Genomic DNA, 14591 nt, shown 5'->3' on the forward strand with positions numbered 1-14591 from the left:
TCAACTCTTTAGTCTGTAGCATGATGATGCGCAATTACAGGCTATGTAGTTCATTGCATTATTTTGTAAAATACTTTGTTCATACCTATTCCCTTCTCCCTGACCTTTAGGCAAGTACACTGCAGAGTTTGGACTACATTTGCATTGCGACTAATGACCATCCACAACTAGAGGCGCACTGTAGCATCCCGTTCATTTCCTATGAGACATCCAACTATTATGACCCTTAACGGCTCCACCAAAATTTTGTAAAACATGCAAACATACACAAATAAATGAGTATTTTCCAATTTGAAAATAACTGTCAATCTGCAAGTAGATCGGATATGAACAAATCACATTTTATTGGTGTTGGACAAAAGGGAATTTCTCAAAGGTTCGAATAACATTAGTGATATACTTGGGTTTTACCACTAGGTGGTGCTAAAAGTTCAAAATCAAATTTTGTGTGTTTATGACTGGCAGATTTGCCCATTGACTGTAAGGCACTGGAGGTAAGATACAGATTCACAGCCAACATTCCCACATCGAGTTAATGGTCTTGACTTTGTTAAAGCAAATGCTGAGCAGTAGCTAAGAAGCTAAGCATTTCTTCTCCCCTGCTTCCCATCCTCTTCACAAATCTAACAGGGTTAGAAATAATAGACTTCTTAAAAGGTTCACGCAAGAATGACTTACTATGAAAATCTAAATACTGTAAAAACCATAGGAGGGACAACAGTAGTAATTCTTTAATAAAGATATTGAATAATCAATTGATGGCAGTTACAATACAGCCAACTTCCACACAATTTCAATTCTGATACAGAATACTACTTTCCACAAGGAAGTTTATTTAGGTTGTAGTTAACCTTCCAAGCAGGAGTCAATACAGTACTTTATAATCTTTACTGTAACAAGCCAACTGCAATTTTAGAAGGAAAACACCTAATTAAAAATTAAAACTGCACGTCATTCCCCGTGAACTACGCTTCCAAGATTAGAAGTCTGTTTATAGCTTTGGAAAAATCCAGTTCTCTGGGCCTTACCCTCAGTATGGAATATATTGCAAGCTAAATGCAAATCTTTAATAAATTGTTATCTTAGTTTCCAGCTACAGTTGGCATCTTTTCCACTCAGATGAAATATTTACACTACTGACTAAAATTAATCACCCTCTGATTTGGTAATATTGCCTTTGGAAGGATGAACATTTCCAGTTTGATGACTTATACAATTCTGATTTGCATGGATTCCTCCTAATCATGATCTACAAAACACAAAGTAAAATCACTACTTTTGTATGTTCAGTCTCTAAATATTGTGTATAAATATTACCTGACAATGTCACATACTAATATTGCTGTCGGTGAAGCTACTTACAATCACATCAAAACTGACAAGCAATAAAACAACGACTGAATTGTTGGGCTCTGTTTGCTAGATTTGAATGCTAAACTCAAGAAAGTTAGCGAGATACTGAAGCAGTCTGTAAACGGATGTTATGCAAACAAATAACCAGAGGAAAATGATGAATTGGCTCACTTGTCTAGAAGCTCTTTACTGGAGGGGCAAAAACCATCTTCTGGAAAATGCTCAGTATTCTTTAAGTGCAGGGTACTGAATGACTGAAGAAATCTCTGAACTAATCGCAAGTAATTTGTTACTAAGCACAATAATGCTGACCAACTTTTTAAAGTAAGCCAAATAGAAGAGGTAAATTAAGTTATAGACCCCAAATTGCATAAGATCTATTGTTGGGCAAATTAAACTGCTCCCTTAAGTTGATTTTGGCAGATCCTCTTACCCAGCCAACTGTAGAATTTAATCAGTGCAAGTTTAACCCCTAATTGTGATTTTCCTTGGATGTCAAGTTTACATTTTCACAACAAAATTCAAACCAAACTCAAATCAGCCCATTTTTGATTTAATAGGGTTGGAACAGGCAACCAATCCTTTCATGAGGTAAGTCGGTCATTAAAAGCTTAAAGAGGCTGCATATTCCTATATTAATAAACTGCATCGGTATTCACTCAAGATAAGGATATGGAGGATAGTGAAATTTGTGTGCAGCATGCTAATATGCTAGGGTATTTTGAGATCAAGAAAGAAGTGTTGTTGGGACTCTTGAAGAGTATTAAGGGGGTAAGCCCCCAGGCCCAATAGTATCTACCCCAGGTTATTGAGAGGAAGGAGAGGAGATCGCTGGGGCTTTGACCAAGATCTTTGTATCCTTACTAACCACGAGAGAGGTCCAAGAGGACTGGTGAATGGCTAATGCTGTTCCTCTGTTCAAGATGGGAAATAGGGATAATCCAGGAAACTACAGACTGGTGAACCTCACATTGGTGGTTGGGAAGCTATTGGAGAGAACTCTTAGAACATAGAACAGTACAGCATAGTACATGCCCTTCGGCTCACAATGTTGTGCCAACCTATTATTCTACTAACATCCAACTACCCTACATACCCTACGTTATACTATCCTCCATGTGCCTATCCAAGAAGTCTCTGAAGTATCTGACTTCACTACCACTGCCGGCAGCGCATTCCATGTGCCCACCACTCTGTGTAAAGAACCTACATCTGACATCTCCTCTATACCTTCCTCCAATCACCTTTATGTGAATTTATTTGCATTATGTGGATTTATGTGCATTTGGAAAAGCATGGCCTAATTAGGGACAGTCAGCATGGTTTTATGCAGGGCAGGTCATGTAACAAGGGTGATCGATGAGGGTGGAGCAGTGGATGTTGTCTACATGGATTTTAAAAAGGCTTTTGACAAGGTACCTTATGGTAGGCTCACCTGGATGATTAAGGTGCATGGGATCCAGGGTGACATGGCCGCTTGGATTCAGAATTGGCTTGCCCATAGAAGACAAAGGGTAGTGATGAAAGGGTGTTTTTCTGGCTGGAGGTCCACGCCTAGTCATGTTCTGCAGGGATCCACGCTGGGACCTCTGCTGTTTTGTGATATATATGAATGACTTGGATGAAAACGTAGATGGGTGGGTTAGTAAGTTTGCAGATGATAAAGTTCAGTGGAGTTGTGAATAGTGTAGAAGGTTGTCAATGGATACAGTGGGATATAGATCAGTTGCAGATATGGGCAGAGAAATGGCAGATGGAGTTCAATCCGTGTGAGGTGCTGCACCTTGGGGGAAATCAAATGTTAGGGAACAGTATACACAGTTAATGGCATGACCCTTAACAGCATGATGTACAGAGGGATCTTGGGGTTCAAGTCTATAAGCCCCTGAAAGTGGCCACACAAGTAAATAGGGTGGTAAAGAAGGTGCATGGCATGCTTGACTTTATTGGTCAGGAAACAGAATACAAGAGTCAGGATGTCATGTTGCAGCTTCATAAGCCTTTGGTTAGGCTGTACTTAAGAGTATGGTGTATAATTCTGGTCGCCATATCGCATGAAATATATGGAGGCTTTGGAGGGGGTGCAGAAATGGTATACCAGGATGTTGCCTAGCTACAAGGAGAGACTAGAAAAATTCAGGTTGTTTCTCTAGAGCAGCGTAGGCTGTGGGGAGACTTGATAGAAGGCTACAAAATTATGAGATGTACAGAGTTAATCAGAATCTTTTCCCCAGAATTGAAATATCTAATACTAGGGGGCATGCATTTAAGGTGAGGGGGCAAGTTCAAAGGAGATGTGAGGGGCAGTTTTTTTTTGTTAGAAACTACACAGTGGTAGAAGTCTGGAATGTTTCTCCAGAGGTGGCGGTGGTGGAGGCAGATACGACAGGAGCATTTGAGGGACTTTTAGATAAGCACATGAAAATGCAAGGAATGGAGCAGAAGGGACTAGTTTAATATGGCATCATGTTCGGCACAACATCGTAGGCTGAAAAGGCCATTCCTGTGTTGTACAGTTCTGACGTATTTTTAACCCTGGGAAACCCAGCAGGTAGAGGGAGACAAAAAGGGCTGGATCCATAAGGCAAGTGACTCTAGACCCACAGCAACTGACTAACTCACAATTGACCTGTAATGGCCCAGCAAGCCACTTGTACCAATTGCTACAAAGTCTCAGAAATGGAACCGGACAGATCACTTGGCATCAAACTAGGCACCGGAAAAGAAAACAGCAGAAACAACCCTACAAAGTCCTCCTCACTAACATCTGGGGATAGTACCAAAATTGAGAGCGCTGGCTCACAGGCTAGTCAAGCAACAGCCAGATGTAGTCACACTCATGGAATTATACCTTACAAAATGTCCCAGACACCATCACTATTGCAGATATGTCCTATCCCACCGACAGGGTAGGCCCAGAGGTGGTGGCACAGTGGCATACAGTCAGGAGGGAATTGCTCTGGAGTCTTAACATTGACTCTGGACCACATGAAGTCTCCTGGCTTTAGGTTAAACATGGGCAAGGAAACAACCTGCTGGTTATCATGTACCACCCTCTCGGTTGATAAATTGGCACTCCATGTTCAGCAACACTTGGAAGAAGCACGGAGGATGGCAAGGGCACAAAATGTACTCTGAGTTGGGGTTTCGATGTATTCTTGGCAGCAGCAATACTGAGCAAACTGGTTGGGTCCTAAAGAACACACCTGCAGACCCAGTCTAGCAGCTGATGAGGAAACCAAGAGCAAAAAACATACTTTCTCATCCTCACCTATCTGCAGGCTGTAGATGCATCTGACCATGACAGTATTGGTAAAAGTGACTGCCACAGTCCTTGTGGAGACGAAGACCCACCTTCATTTTGAGGGTAACCTCTATCATGCTGTGCAAAATGGGGCAGACTTCAAACAGATCTAGCAGCTCAAAGTTGGGCATCCATGAGGTGATGTGGGCCATCAACAGCAAAATTACACTCCAGTACAATCTGAAACCTCATGGCCCAGCATATCTCCCACTCAACCATCATCAAGCCAGGGGATTAAACCTGGTTCAATGGAGAGTGCAAGGCAGCATGCAAGGAGCAGCACCAGGCACACCTGAAGATGAAGTGCCAACCTGGTGAAGCTACCGAACTGGACTACTTGCATGCCGAAAAGCATAAGCAGCAAGTGATAGACCTAAGGAATCCCACAGCCAGCGGATCAGATCTAAGCTTGCAGTCCAGTCACATCTAGTCAGGAATAGTCACTCTACGTCATAAAAAACATTGAGACACTGGATACCACAAAGGCTAAGGGCCTTGACAACATTCCAGCAATAGTGCCGAAGGCTTGTGCTCCAGAACTTGCCTCTCCCCTAGCCAAGTGTTCTAGTGCAGTTACAGCACAGGCACCAACCTGACAATGTGGAAAATTGTCTACATTATGTCCTGTACGTAAAAAGCAGGACAAATCCAACCAGCCAATTACTGCCCATCAGCCTACTCTCAAATCATCAGTAAAGTGATACAAAGTATCATCAATAGTCCTACAAGCAGCACCTACTCAGTGACAACCAGTATGGGTTCCACCAGGAGTACTCAGCTCCTGACCTCATTACAGCCTTGGTTCAAACATGGATAAAACAGCTAAATTCTAGAGCATGAGGTGAGAGTGACAGCGACAGCCCTCGACATCAAGGCTGCATTCAATCCAGTGTGGCATTAAGGAGCTCTGGCAAAACTGGAATCAAAGGAATTAATCACACCTGGCGCATGGGAAGATGGTCATAGATTGCTGGCGGTCAGTCATTTCAACTCCAGGACATCTCTGCAGGAGTTCATAGAATCATAGCATCCCTACAGTGTGGAAACAGGCCCTTCGGCCCAACAAGTCCACACCGAACCTCAGAGCATCCCACCCAGTCCCATCCCCCTATGACCCACCTAATATACATCCTCTACCTCCCTGAACACTACAGACAATTTTAGCATGGCCAATCCACCTAACCTGCACATCTTTGGACTGTGGGAGGAAACTGGAGCACCAGGAGGAAACTCACGCAGACACGGGAAGAATGTGCCAACTCCACACAGACAGTCGCCCAAGGCTGGAATCGAACCCGGGCCTCTGGCGCTGTGAGGCAGCAGTGCTAACCACTGTGCCACCGTGCCACCCCTGAGTTCCTCAGGATAGTGTCCTAGGCCCAACTATCTTCAGCTGCCTCATCAAAAACCTTCCCTCCATAAAGGTCAGAAGTGGGAATGTTTGCTGATGATTGTGCAACTCCTCCGATGCTGAAGCTGTCCATGTTCAAATGCAACAAGATCTGGACAATATCCAGGCTGGAGGTAAAAAGTAACATTTGCATCACACAAATGCCAGGCTATGACCATTTCCAATAAAAGACAATCTATCCACCTTCCCTTGACATTCATCAGTGTTACCATCATGGAATCCCCCACTATCAATATCCTGGGGGTTATCATTGACCAGAACCTCAACTGGACTCACCACAAACAACGGCTACAACAGCAGGTCAGAGGCTGGGAGTATTGCAGCGAGGAACTCACCTCCTGAATCCTCAAAGCCTTTCAATCATCTACAAGGCATAAATCAGGAGTGATGGAATACTGTCTACTTACCTGGATGAGTGAAGTTTCAACTACACTGGAAGCTCGATACCTTCCAGGACAAAGCAGCCCACTTGATTGATACTACGTTCACAAGCATTCAACCCTCCACCACTGATGCTCAGTAGCAGCAGTGTGTGACACTTCAAGATACACTGCAGAAGTTCACCAAAGATCCTCAGATAGTACCTTCCAAACCCATGACCACTTCTATCTAGAAGGTCAAAGGCAGCAGATACACAGGAACACCACCCCCTTCATGTTCACCCACCAAGCCACTCACTATCTTGACTTTGAAGGAATGATCATTTCCTTGTCGCTGCATTAAAATTCTGGAATTCCCACCATAATGGCAACGGGTGAACTCACAGGTGGACTGCAGCACTTCAAGGACGCAACTCACCACTACCTTTTCAAGGGCAACTAGGGACAAGTAATAAATGATGGTCCCCAGCAACACCCACATTCCACAAATGAGTTTTGAAAAAGATGTGGTCTCACCATGCAAATGGAACTTCATCTCCACATTTCTGTATTCAATCCTCTCAGGAGAAATTCTAACATTCAATTAGCTTTCCCAAATACTTGCAAAAAATGCATACTAACTATTTCAAATTCATGTACATGAACACCCAGATTCCTGTGCGTCTGAGGTCTGCAAAATCTTACCATTTAGATAGTGGGAAGAATAAAAAAAATACTAAAATGGACAATTCCACATTTCTCCACATTATAATCTGTTTGCCAGATCTTTGCTCACTCAATTTACCAATCTACATCCCTTTGTAGCCTCATTGCCCTCTTCACAACTTATTTTCCTATCTACCTTTCTGGCAACAGCAAACTTAGTGACCAAATCTTCCATTCCTTCATCCAAGTCACTTATACAAGTTTTAAACAGTTGGAATCCAGCAACAGTCCATGTGGCACACCACTTGTTACATCTGCCAATCTTATCAAAAGCTTCTAGAAATCCAAGTAGAGTACATTTACTAGTTCCCTTTTATCCACAGCACATTACCACTTCAAAGCCAACGGATCTGTCATTTCCAGCTTTCGGTCACACTCCCTTTGAGTAAATGAGTTACATTTGCTATATTCCAAATACAATAGAACCATCTCTGAATCAACTCTGTTTTGGGCAATTAAAACCATGCAACCACCTCACTAGTCAACAACTTCAAAGTAGAATTCTACTAATTTCTCAAGCAATGAATTTTAAGGAAACTTCAGGGTTATGAACAGTTATCAAATTATGCTCCAGTGAAGCATTTTTGATGTTTAAAAGGTTTCAAAATAATTGTAAACTTGTACTACAGTTTTTTTTAAAAAAAAGGGAAAAGATTAGCCTAATTTGTCTGAAGATTCTTTCACCTCATGCAGAGTAACAAGAACAAAAAATGATTATTTTGTAAGACTCATTAACTTGTGCTCAAGAAATTCAGTGCACTGCTGAGGCAATCTATACAGGTGAACACAACCAATATCAGTACACATTTCCAAACCTGTCCAACAGCAGTGAAGAACTTTGGACTAATATTCCAAACATGATCTCTATGTAAATATTCATTAGAAACAACAGACAGAAAAGTACCAGAAATACTCAGTTTAGGCACCAGATCTTGCAGCTTGACCAGAGTAAAATTTCCCCATTTCAGATTTCCTGCAATAATGATACTTAGTTTGTATACTTGTTAGAAATAAGCAACTTGCCCCTTGGTCACATCTCTATATAGGGTAAAATTCATTTTAAGCTAACAGTTATCCTCAATGCTTTGAAAAATTTGTAATATCCTCGGTGACTTTCAGAAATATCTTGCCCAAGGAGGTATGCAGTAACAGGCTATTATGCTAAAACAGTGATTAATTTCAATATACCCTCAGGTGATTCTGAATTAGCATGCAACATACCTGTCCTCTTATGAAATCACAAAGAATATTCTTTTCACCCTAAGCGCACATGCACAAATTAAAGGCTGATCCCATGTTCATTATTCTTGCTGCCAAGTCAACTTCCCTCAAAATCTAACAGTAACATCCCTTTCTACTCTCCAGTCACTTATGTATTTGCATTTCGCAAACACCCTCCTTTCTATGTTCATTGTGAAACCTAGGACACATATCCCACCCGCAGCACATACTCCTCACAACCACTAAGACAAGATACTGAATAACACATTTCTGCTCCACTGACATAGCTAAGGGAAAGTCTATCCCCACATTTGCTCATTGTAAAACATAACACAGGTCTTCCAAGGCTACCTGACATCATGTAATGAAGGTTGGGTGCGACATTACTGATAGTCAAGGTTTCTAAGTTTGTATGAGCCTACAAACAACTATATCTCAACCAATTTCCAGTTATGATTTTGAAGAGAAAAGAGTGACTGTGACACAGCTCTCCTGACTTGATCACTGAACTAGGGGTACCCTCACCACCTCACTTGCTCACCCACTATGCCAACAACCTAACCCATCCTCATTAAAGCACTGTTCTGGTTTTAACTCAACCTCCCCAGAAATGTTTCAATTCCCTCACCCACCAGTTGAGGTGATCAGCCTGCCTTTTCATTTACAAGCGCTTTCCATTCCCCAAAATACTTGATCAATTATCTCTGCCTTTTAACACAGACCCCACAATCTCTATTCTCGACAGAGATGGACTAGTAATAGTACATATCAATAGCCAGGAATGAAGTTAAAAAAATGAAAGTCCTTACCTTTCCCTGGTACAGCCCACACATGCTGCACAGGTGGAATTCTAAGAATACCATTGCCAACAGGAGCTCTGTGACTCCCTCGATCATCCTTGTTTTTGCTGCCGCTAAATAGGAAAAAAAAAGGTAAATAAGTAGGGATGAATCACAGAAAAGCTAAATTACTCCTTTTTCTTCCAACTCAAATCTTAATTTTTGCCCAAGAATTTACACTTTGGAAGCCAAAAGAATTTGTCCAACAGCAAAATTAAAATTTTTGCCAAAGCTTCTCGTCTAGCAATAATCATAACCTTTGGTATTCTTGTGAACATCAAGGGGAATATCATTTCTTACTGTATTGAATGGAAGTACTGACTTGTTGGCAAGTGGACTCTGAATCATATCAGTATTGCAATGGGAAATGCACCAGTTAGATGATTGACAGTTTACTGCCAAGCTTTGTTTGGATTTAAACTGGGCAGGTTAACTAAATAGTTCATTTCTCAGAGCAACGCCTTGAGCAGTGTAATGAACGAGAGACTAGGTATCATCTACTGTGTTAAGTTGAAACAAGTGCAATGTGTACATGTTCTTTGATTCAGAATACCAGAAGGGCATACAATAGATAAGGTTGCAAGAACTGACTTTGGTGTCCTTTGGCTGCAGAGCAAAAAGGCCAAGAAAGCAAGGTTTATTATTTCTGGTTATTGTTCCAGCTTGGTAAGAGTTGGGACAGTGATTGAATAAACTTGCCTGCACAACCAAAAAATATTTGTCAACTGCCTCTAATACATCCATTGTTTATGCTTTATAGCATCCAATAATTGATGTGATTCCATGATTGGACAGCATTTGTGAAATAACCCTGAGTGTAAGAATCAAAGATTGAAGAGAACAAGGCCTTAGGTAATGATGTGTAGCTTACAATACATGCAATCATGCTACACTGCAAGAGTCTGACAATCTTAAATTGGTTGTCCGCATAATTCTTACACTTGGCGTTATTTCACAATCATGGAATCACATCTATTATTGGACTGTACAAGCATAAAGTGGGTGTGTTAGAAGCTATTTACATATATTTTGTGTAATGCAGGAGAGTGTGATTCAATTGTTGTCACAACTCTATTAAACTAGATCAATAACTAGACATAACCTTGGTTTCTTGGTATTTTTGCTCTCTAGCCAAAAAATACCAAAGTTGGTTCATGCAACCCCATCTACTGTATGCCTTTCTGTCCTCTCTACTGATTCGAAGACTTCGATCTTATCTCAACTCATTCACACGCAGGAATTTCAATTCTTTACTTAACACAGTTACTCTACACAAAATTAAGAGAACATTTTACCCTTTCCATTAATACATACATGTCTGCCTGAGTGTTCAGCTTCTTACTCCCAGATGAAGTACTTCTTTTATCTTCTGATACATACTACAATTACAGGGGGAGAAGAAAATGTACAATCAATCCACTTGAACATCTGGAAAAGTGGTAAGTAATAAATTAGCAGTAGCAACTGAGACACAAGAAGGTCAATCTATTGAAATTCAATGTACTCCATTTTCTAGTATTCTAAACTAGCATTGGTATCTATTATTTCCTTTAAACCATTCAGATTTAGAGATGTTTTCAAACATTCTGTGGGTAACAGTCTGACAAAGCCACACAATTATTTAATACAATGTAGAACAGCAGAATGATCATCAACTAAATGGCACAATATAAAAACCGGTGCAGAGGCATGCTTGTGGATTGCACCTGTTTAACTTCAAAATTAGGTTTTATGACTTCCTTTTTAGACTTTTATCACATCACAGGCATAAATCACCACTTTTGGCAAACTAATAAAATCCTGGTTCTCAGTTTAAGGACATTTCTCCTTCATCTCTCACCTATCAAAAACATGTAATAATCACAGGATTCTAGATGGTCAAATACTTGATTTCTAACACATGCGAACACTAATATCGCTTCTATTGTTGAATCAAGCTCAACTATCTCCCAATTATTTTACTGGTCACCAGTAAGCAATACAAACTGTAGGAAGAATGAACAAAAAAATAAAAACAGCTTCAAGGAGTTCCATGCTGAAACCTATCCAAGACAGGTCTTGAGGAAATACTGCACCAATTTTGACATTTAAAATGCTGGGTACTATTTTCAGCATTCAAGAAAATCAATTTTCAGCTCTCATCTTTGCCTTCTTTCCATATCAACAGTAATATAAATTATATTTTTTGGAGTTTGAAATGTAACATTAATGTTCCATGTATGTCCCAGAGTAAGTTCAGACCAGGCTTGTTTGGGTACAAGGTATTCAGTAGGAACACTGGTGTCATTTTTAAAGTTGATAACCTACTGCCTTCAAGCCAAATGTTGCAGCAGAATGCTTCCCGTTTCAGCCTCAGGCACAGAGACCAGCTTAGCTATTAAACAGCAAGAGATATTATATTGGCCACTACCAATTCATGTTTTTGAGCGGGAGGACAAACCCTGGGAGAATGTGGTCTAGGATACAGTTAAGCAAATTCCAATGCATTCTGTACAGAGTGAATTCTTCTAGACGTCATCGCCACTGGAAGCCAGAAGTACTTGCTCAAATGTGGTGTATGATCTTATACGAAGTGACAAGCATTGTTACATGCTACATTTCCCATCACAATTGGTAGCACTGGATAGTGTCTGGAATGCCAGCATTAATAAATAAGGGATTTTTTGCACTGCATAGTCAGTAAAGTGCAGAGTATGAAACACAAATCAGCTGAGTGACAGGTTGATTGAGCGAACTAGAAATTTGGTTCAAGTGGGAATTCAATGCAGAGGGGGCAGCAGCACTAAGGTTTACCACAAGGAGGAAACAATCCACAGAATGAGACAAGAGATAGGGGGAAGGAATAAAAGGCAAGGATTAAAAAACCCACCTGCAGTGAAACCAGTGGCAGTATGATGTCATAGACCACAGGATGACATGTGCAGAAGACAAATGGCATTCCCAAAAAACCCAAAGAGGCAAAAAGAGGAGGATGAAAGTGAATACAATAACTATCACTGCAGAAAATATATTTCGGAAACTAATGGGAGCTAAAGACCGATATCATCCCGGTCCTGATGGCAAACATACACTGGGACATCAGAAGCTACAGATATAGCAGGTGTACTGCTTGCAAACTTCCAATAATCCTTAGAACGTGGGAAAGTGCCTGAGGATTGGAAAACTGCCAATGTAATATCTTTACTAAAAAAGGCAGCAAAACACATAACTCTAGGCTAGTTAGCATAGCTCCTATTATTGGGATAATAGGAGAGTCCATTATAAAAGATGCAATGTCAGAACATTTAGAATCCCATCAAATAATCTAGCACAAGTCAGCACGACTTAAAGACGGGGAAATCATACCTGACAAGTTTGTTAGAATTCTTTGAGGTGACAAGCAGGATAAACGGAAATCAGAAGATGTAATATATTTGGATTTCCAGAAGGCTTTTGATAAGGTGCTGCATTGCAAGTTTATACAACACAAGAATCCATGGTTTGCAGATAGTATATTAGCATGGGCAGAGGATTGGCCAACTAACTGAAGGCAGTGGAGATCAGTGGTCACTTGGGGGTGGGCGGGGGTACATTTTCAGAATGATCTATAAATGGAGGAGTGCCACAAAAAAAAATCAGTTACTTACAATACTTGTTAAAGTATGGAGGGGGGAAAAGCGAAATGTACTAAAGCCAAATTTGTAGAGGACAAAAACAAGTGGGAAGACAAGCAGCTAGGATGACAGTCTAGACTGCAAAAGAGCCAGGTTAATCCCTAGAACAGTATCAAGGCAGCAGCAGTATACTTACGCAGGACATCAGGAAGGCAAAAAGGGGACATGAGATAGCTTTGCCAAATGAGGTAAAGAATCCAAAGGGATTCTACAAACACATTAAGGACAAAAGAAGTGTAACTAGGGAGAGAATAGGGCCCCTTAAAGATCAGCAAGGAACCGCAGGAGATCGGGGAGATACTAAACGAGTATTTAGTGTGGAGAAGAATACAGAAGACAGAGAATGCAAGGAAATAAACAGTGACACCTTGAAAAACGTCCATATTACAGAGGTGGTGGTGTTGGATGCCTTAAAACTCACCAAGATAGATAAATCTCTGGGACCTGATCAGATGTATCCTAGAACTCTGTGGGAAGCTAGGGAAGTGAATGCTGGGCCCCTTACTGAGATATTTATATCAAAAGCCATAGGCAAGGTGCTAGAAGACTGGAGGTTGCCTAACGTGGTGCCACTATTTAAGAAAAGTGATAAGGAAAAGTCAGGGAACTGTAGACTGGTGAACCTGACATCGATGGTGGGCAAGTGGTTGGAGATAAATCCTGTCCCTCAGGATTCCATGTATTTGGAAACGCAAAGATTAATTAGGGATAGCCAACATGGCTTTGTGCATGGGAAACGTGTCTCACTAACTTGACTGAGTTTTTTGACGTAGTAACAAAGAGGATTGTGGGCACAGCAGTGAATGTAATCCCTATGGACCTCAGTAAGACGTTCAACAATGTTCCTGATGGTACACTGGTTAGCAAGGTTAGATCACATGGAATGGGGCAGAACCAGCTCAAAGGTAGAAGACAGAGGGTGATGGCGCAGGGTTTCTTTTCAGATTGGAGGCTTGTGATCAACGGTACGCCATAACAATCGGTGCTGGGCCCACTGCTTTTCGTAGTTTATTATAACAATTTGGATGTGACCGTAGGAGGTATGGTTAGTAAGTCTGCGGGTGACACCGAAATCAGAGGTATAGTGGATAGCGAAGGGTACCTGAGAGTACAACGGCATCTTGATCAGATGGGCCAATGGGCTGAAGAATGGCAGATGGTGTCTAATTTAGATATATGTGAGGTGCTGCATTTTGGAAAGGCAAATCAGGGCAGGCCTTGCACTTTTAATGGTAAGGTCCGGGCAATGGTGTTGAACAAAGAGACCTTGGAATGCAGGTTCATAGTTCCTTGAAAGTAGAGTCCCAGGTGTACAGGATAGTGAAGGCCGTATTTGGTATTCTTGCCTTTATTAGTTAGTGCATTGAGTATAGGAATTGGGAGGTCATGTTGTGGCTATACAGCACATCAGTTAGACCACTTTTAGAATACTGCATTCAGTTCTGGTTTCCCTGCTATAGGAAGGATGTTGTGAAACTTGAAAGGGTTCAGAAAAGATTTACAAGGATGTCGTCAGGGTTGGAGGGTTTGAGCTATAGGGAGGGGCTGAATAAACTGGGGCTATTTTCCCTGGAGCATCAGAGGCTGAGGGATGACCTTGTAGGGGTTTACAAAATCATAAAGAGGCATGGATAGGGTGAATAGACAAGGTCTTTTACCCAGACTAGGAGAGTCTAAAACTAAACAGCATCGGTTTAAGGTGAGAGGGGAAAGAGTTAAAAGGGT

The 14591-nt window shown here is 41.2% G+C and overlaps 1 protein-coding gene across 2 annotated transcripts in view; it reads right to left on the reverse strand.

Annotated features, from left to right (window-relative positions):
- LOC109916594 (zinc finger CCHC domain-containing protein 2) overlaps nucleotides 1–14591 on the reverse strand; it is a 63959-nt gene that overhangs the window by 10812 nt on the left and 38556 nt on the right. For both annotated transcript variants that reach the window (XM_048612814.1, XM_048612824.1), the window contains exons 10-11: nucleotides 10528–10592; nucleotides 9184–9287 (exon numbers count right to left, since the gene is read on the reverse strand). In XM_048612814.1, the coding sequence (XP_048468771.1) occupies nucleotides 9184–9287; nucleotides 10528–10592 (169 nt within the window). The remainder of the gene's footprint in view (nucleotides 1–9183; nucleotides 9288–10527; nucleotides 10593–14591) is intronic.

Source organism: Rhincodon typus, chromosome 2, assembly GCF_021869965.1.
Source record: "Rhincodon typus isolate 14 chromosome 2, sRhiTyp1.1, whole genome shotgun sequence".
Taxonomy (NCBI): Eukaryota; Metazoa; Chordata; class Chondrichthyes; order Orectolobiformes; family Rhincodontidae; genus Rhincodon; species Rhincodon typus.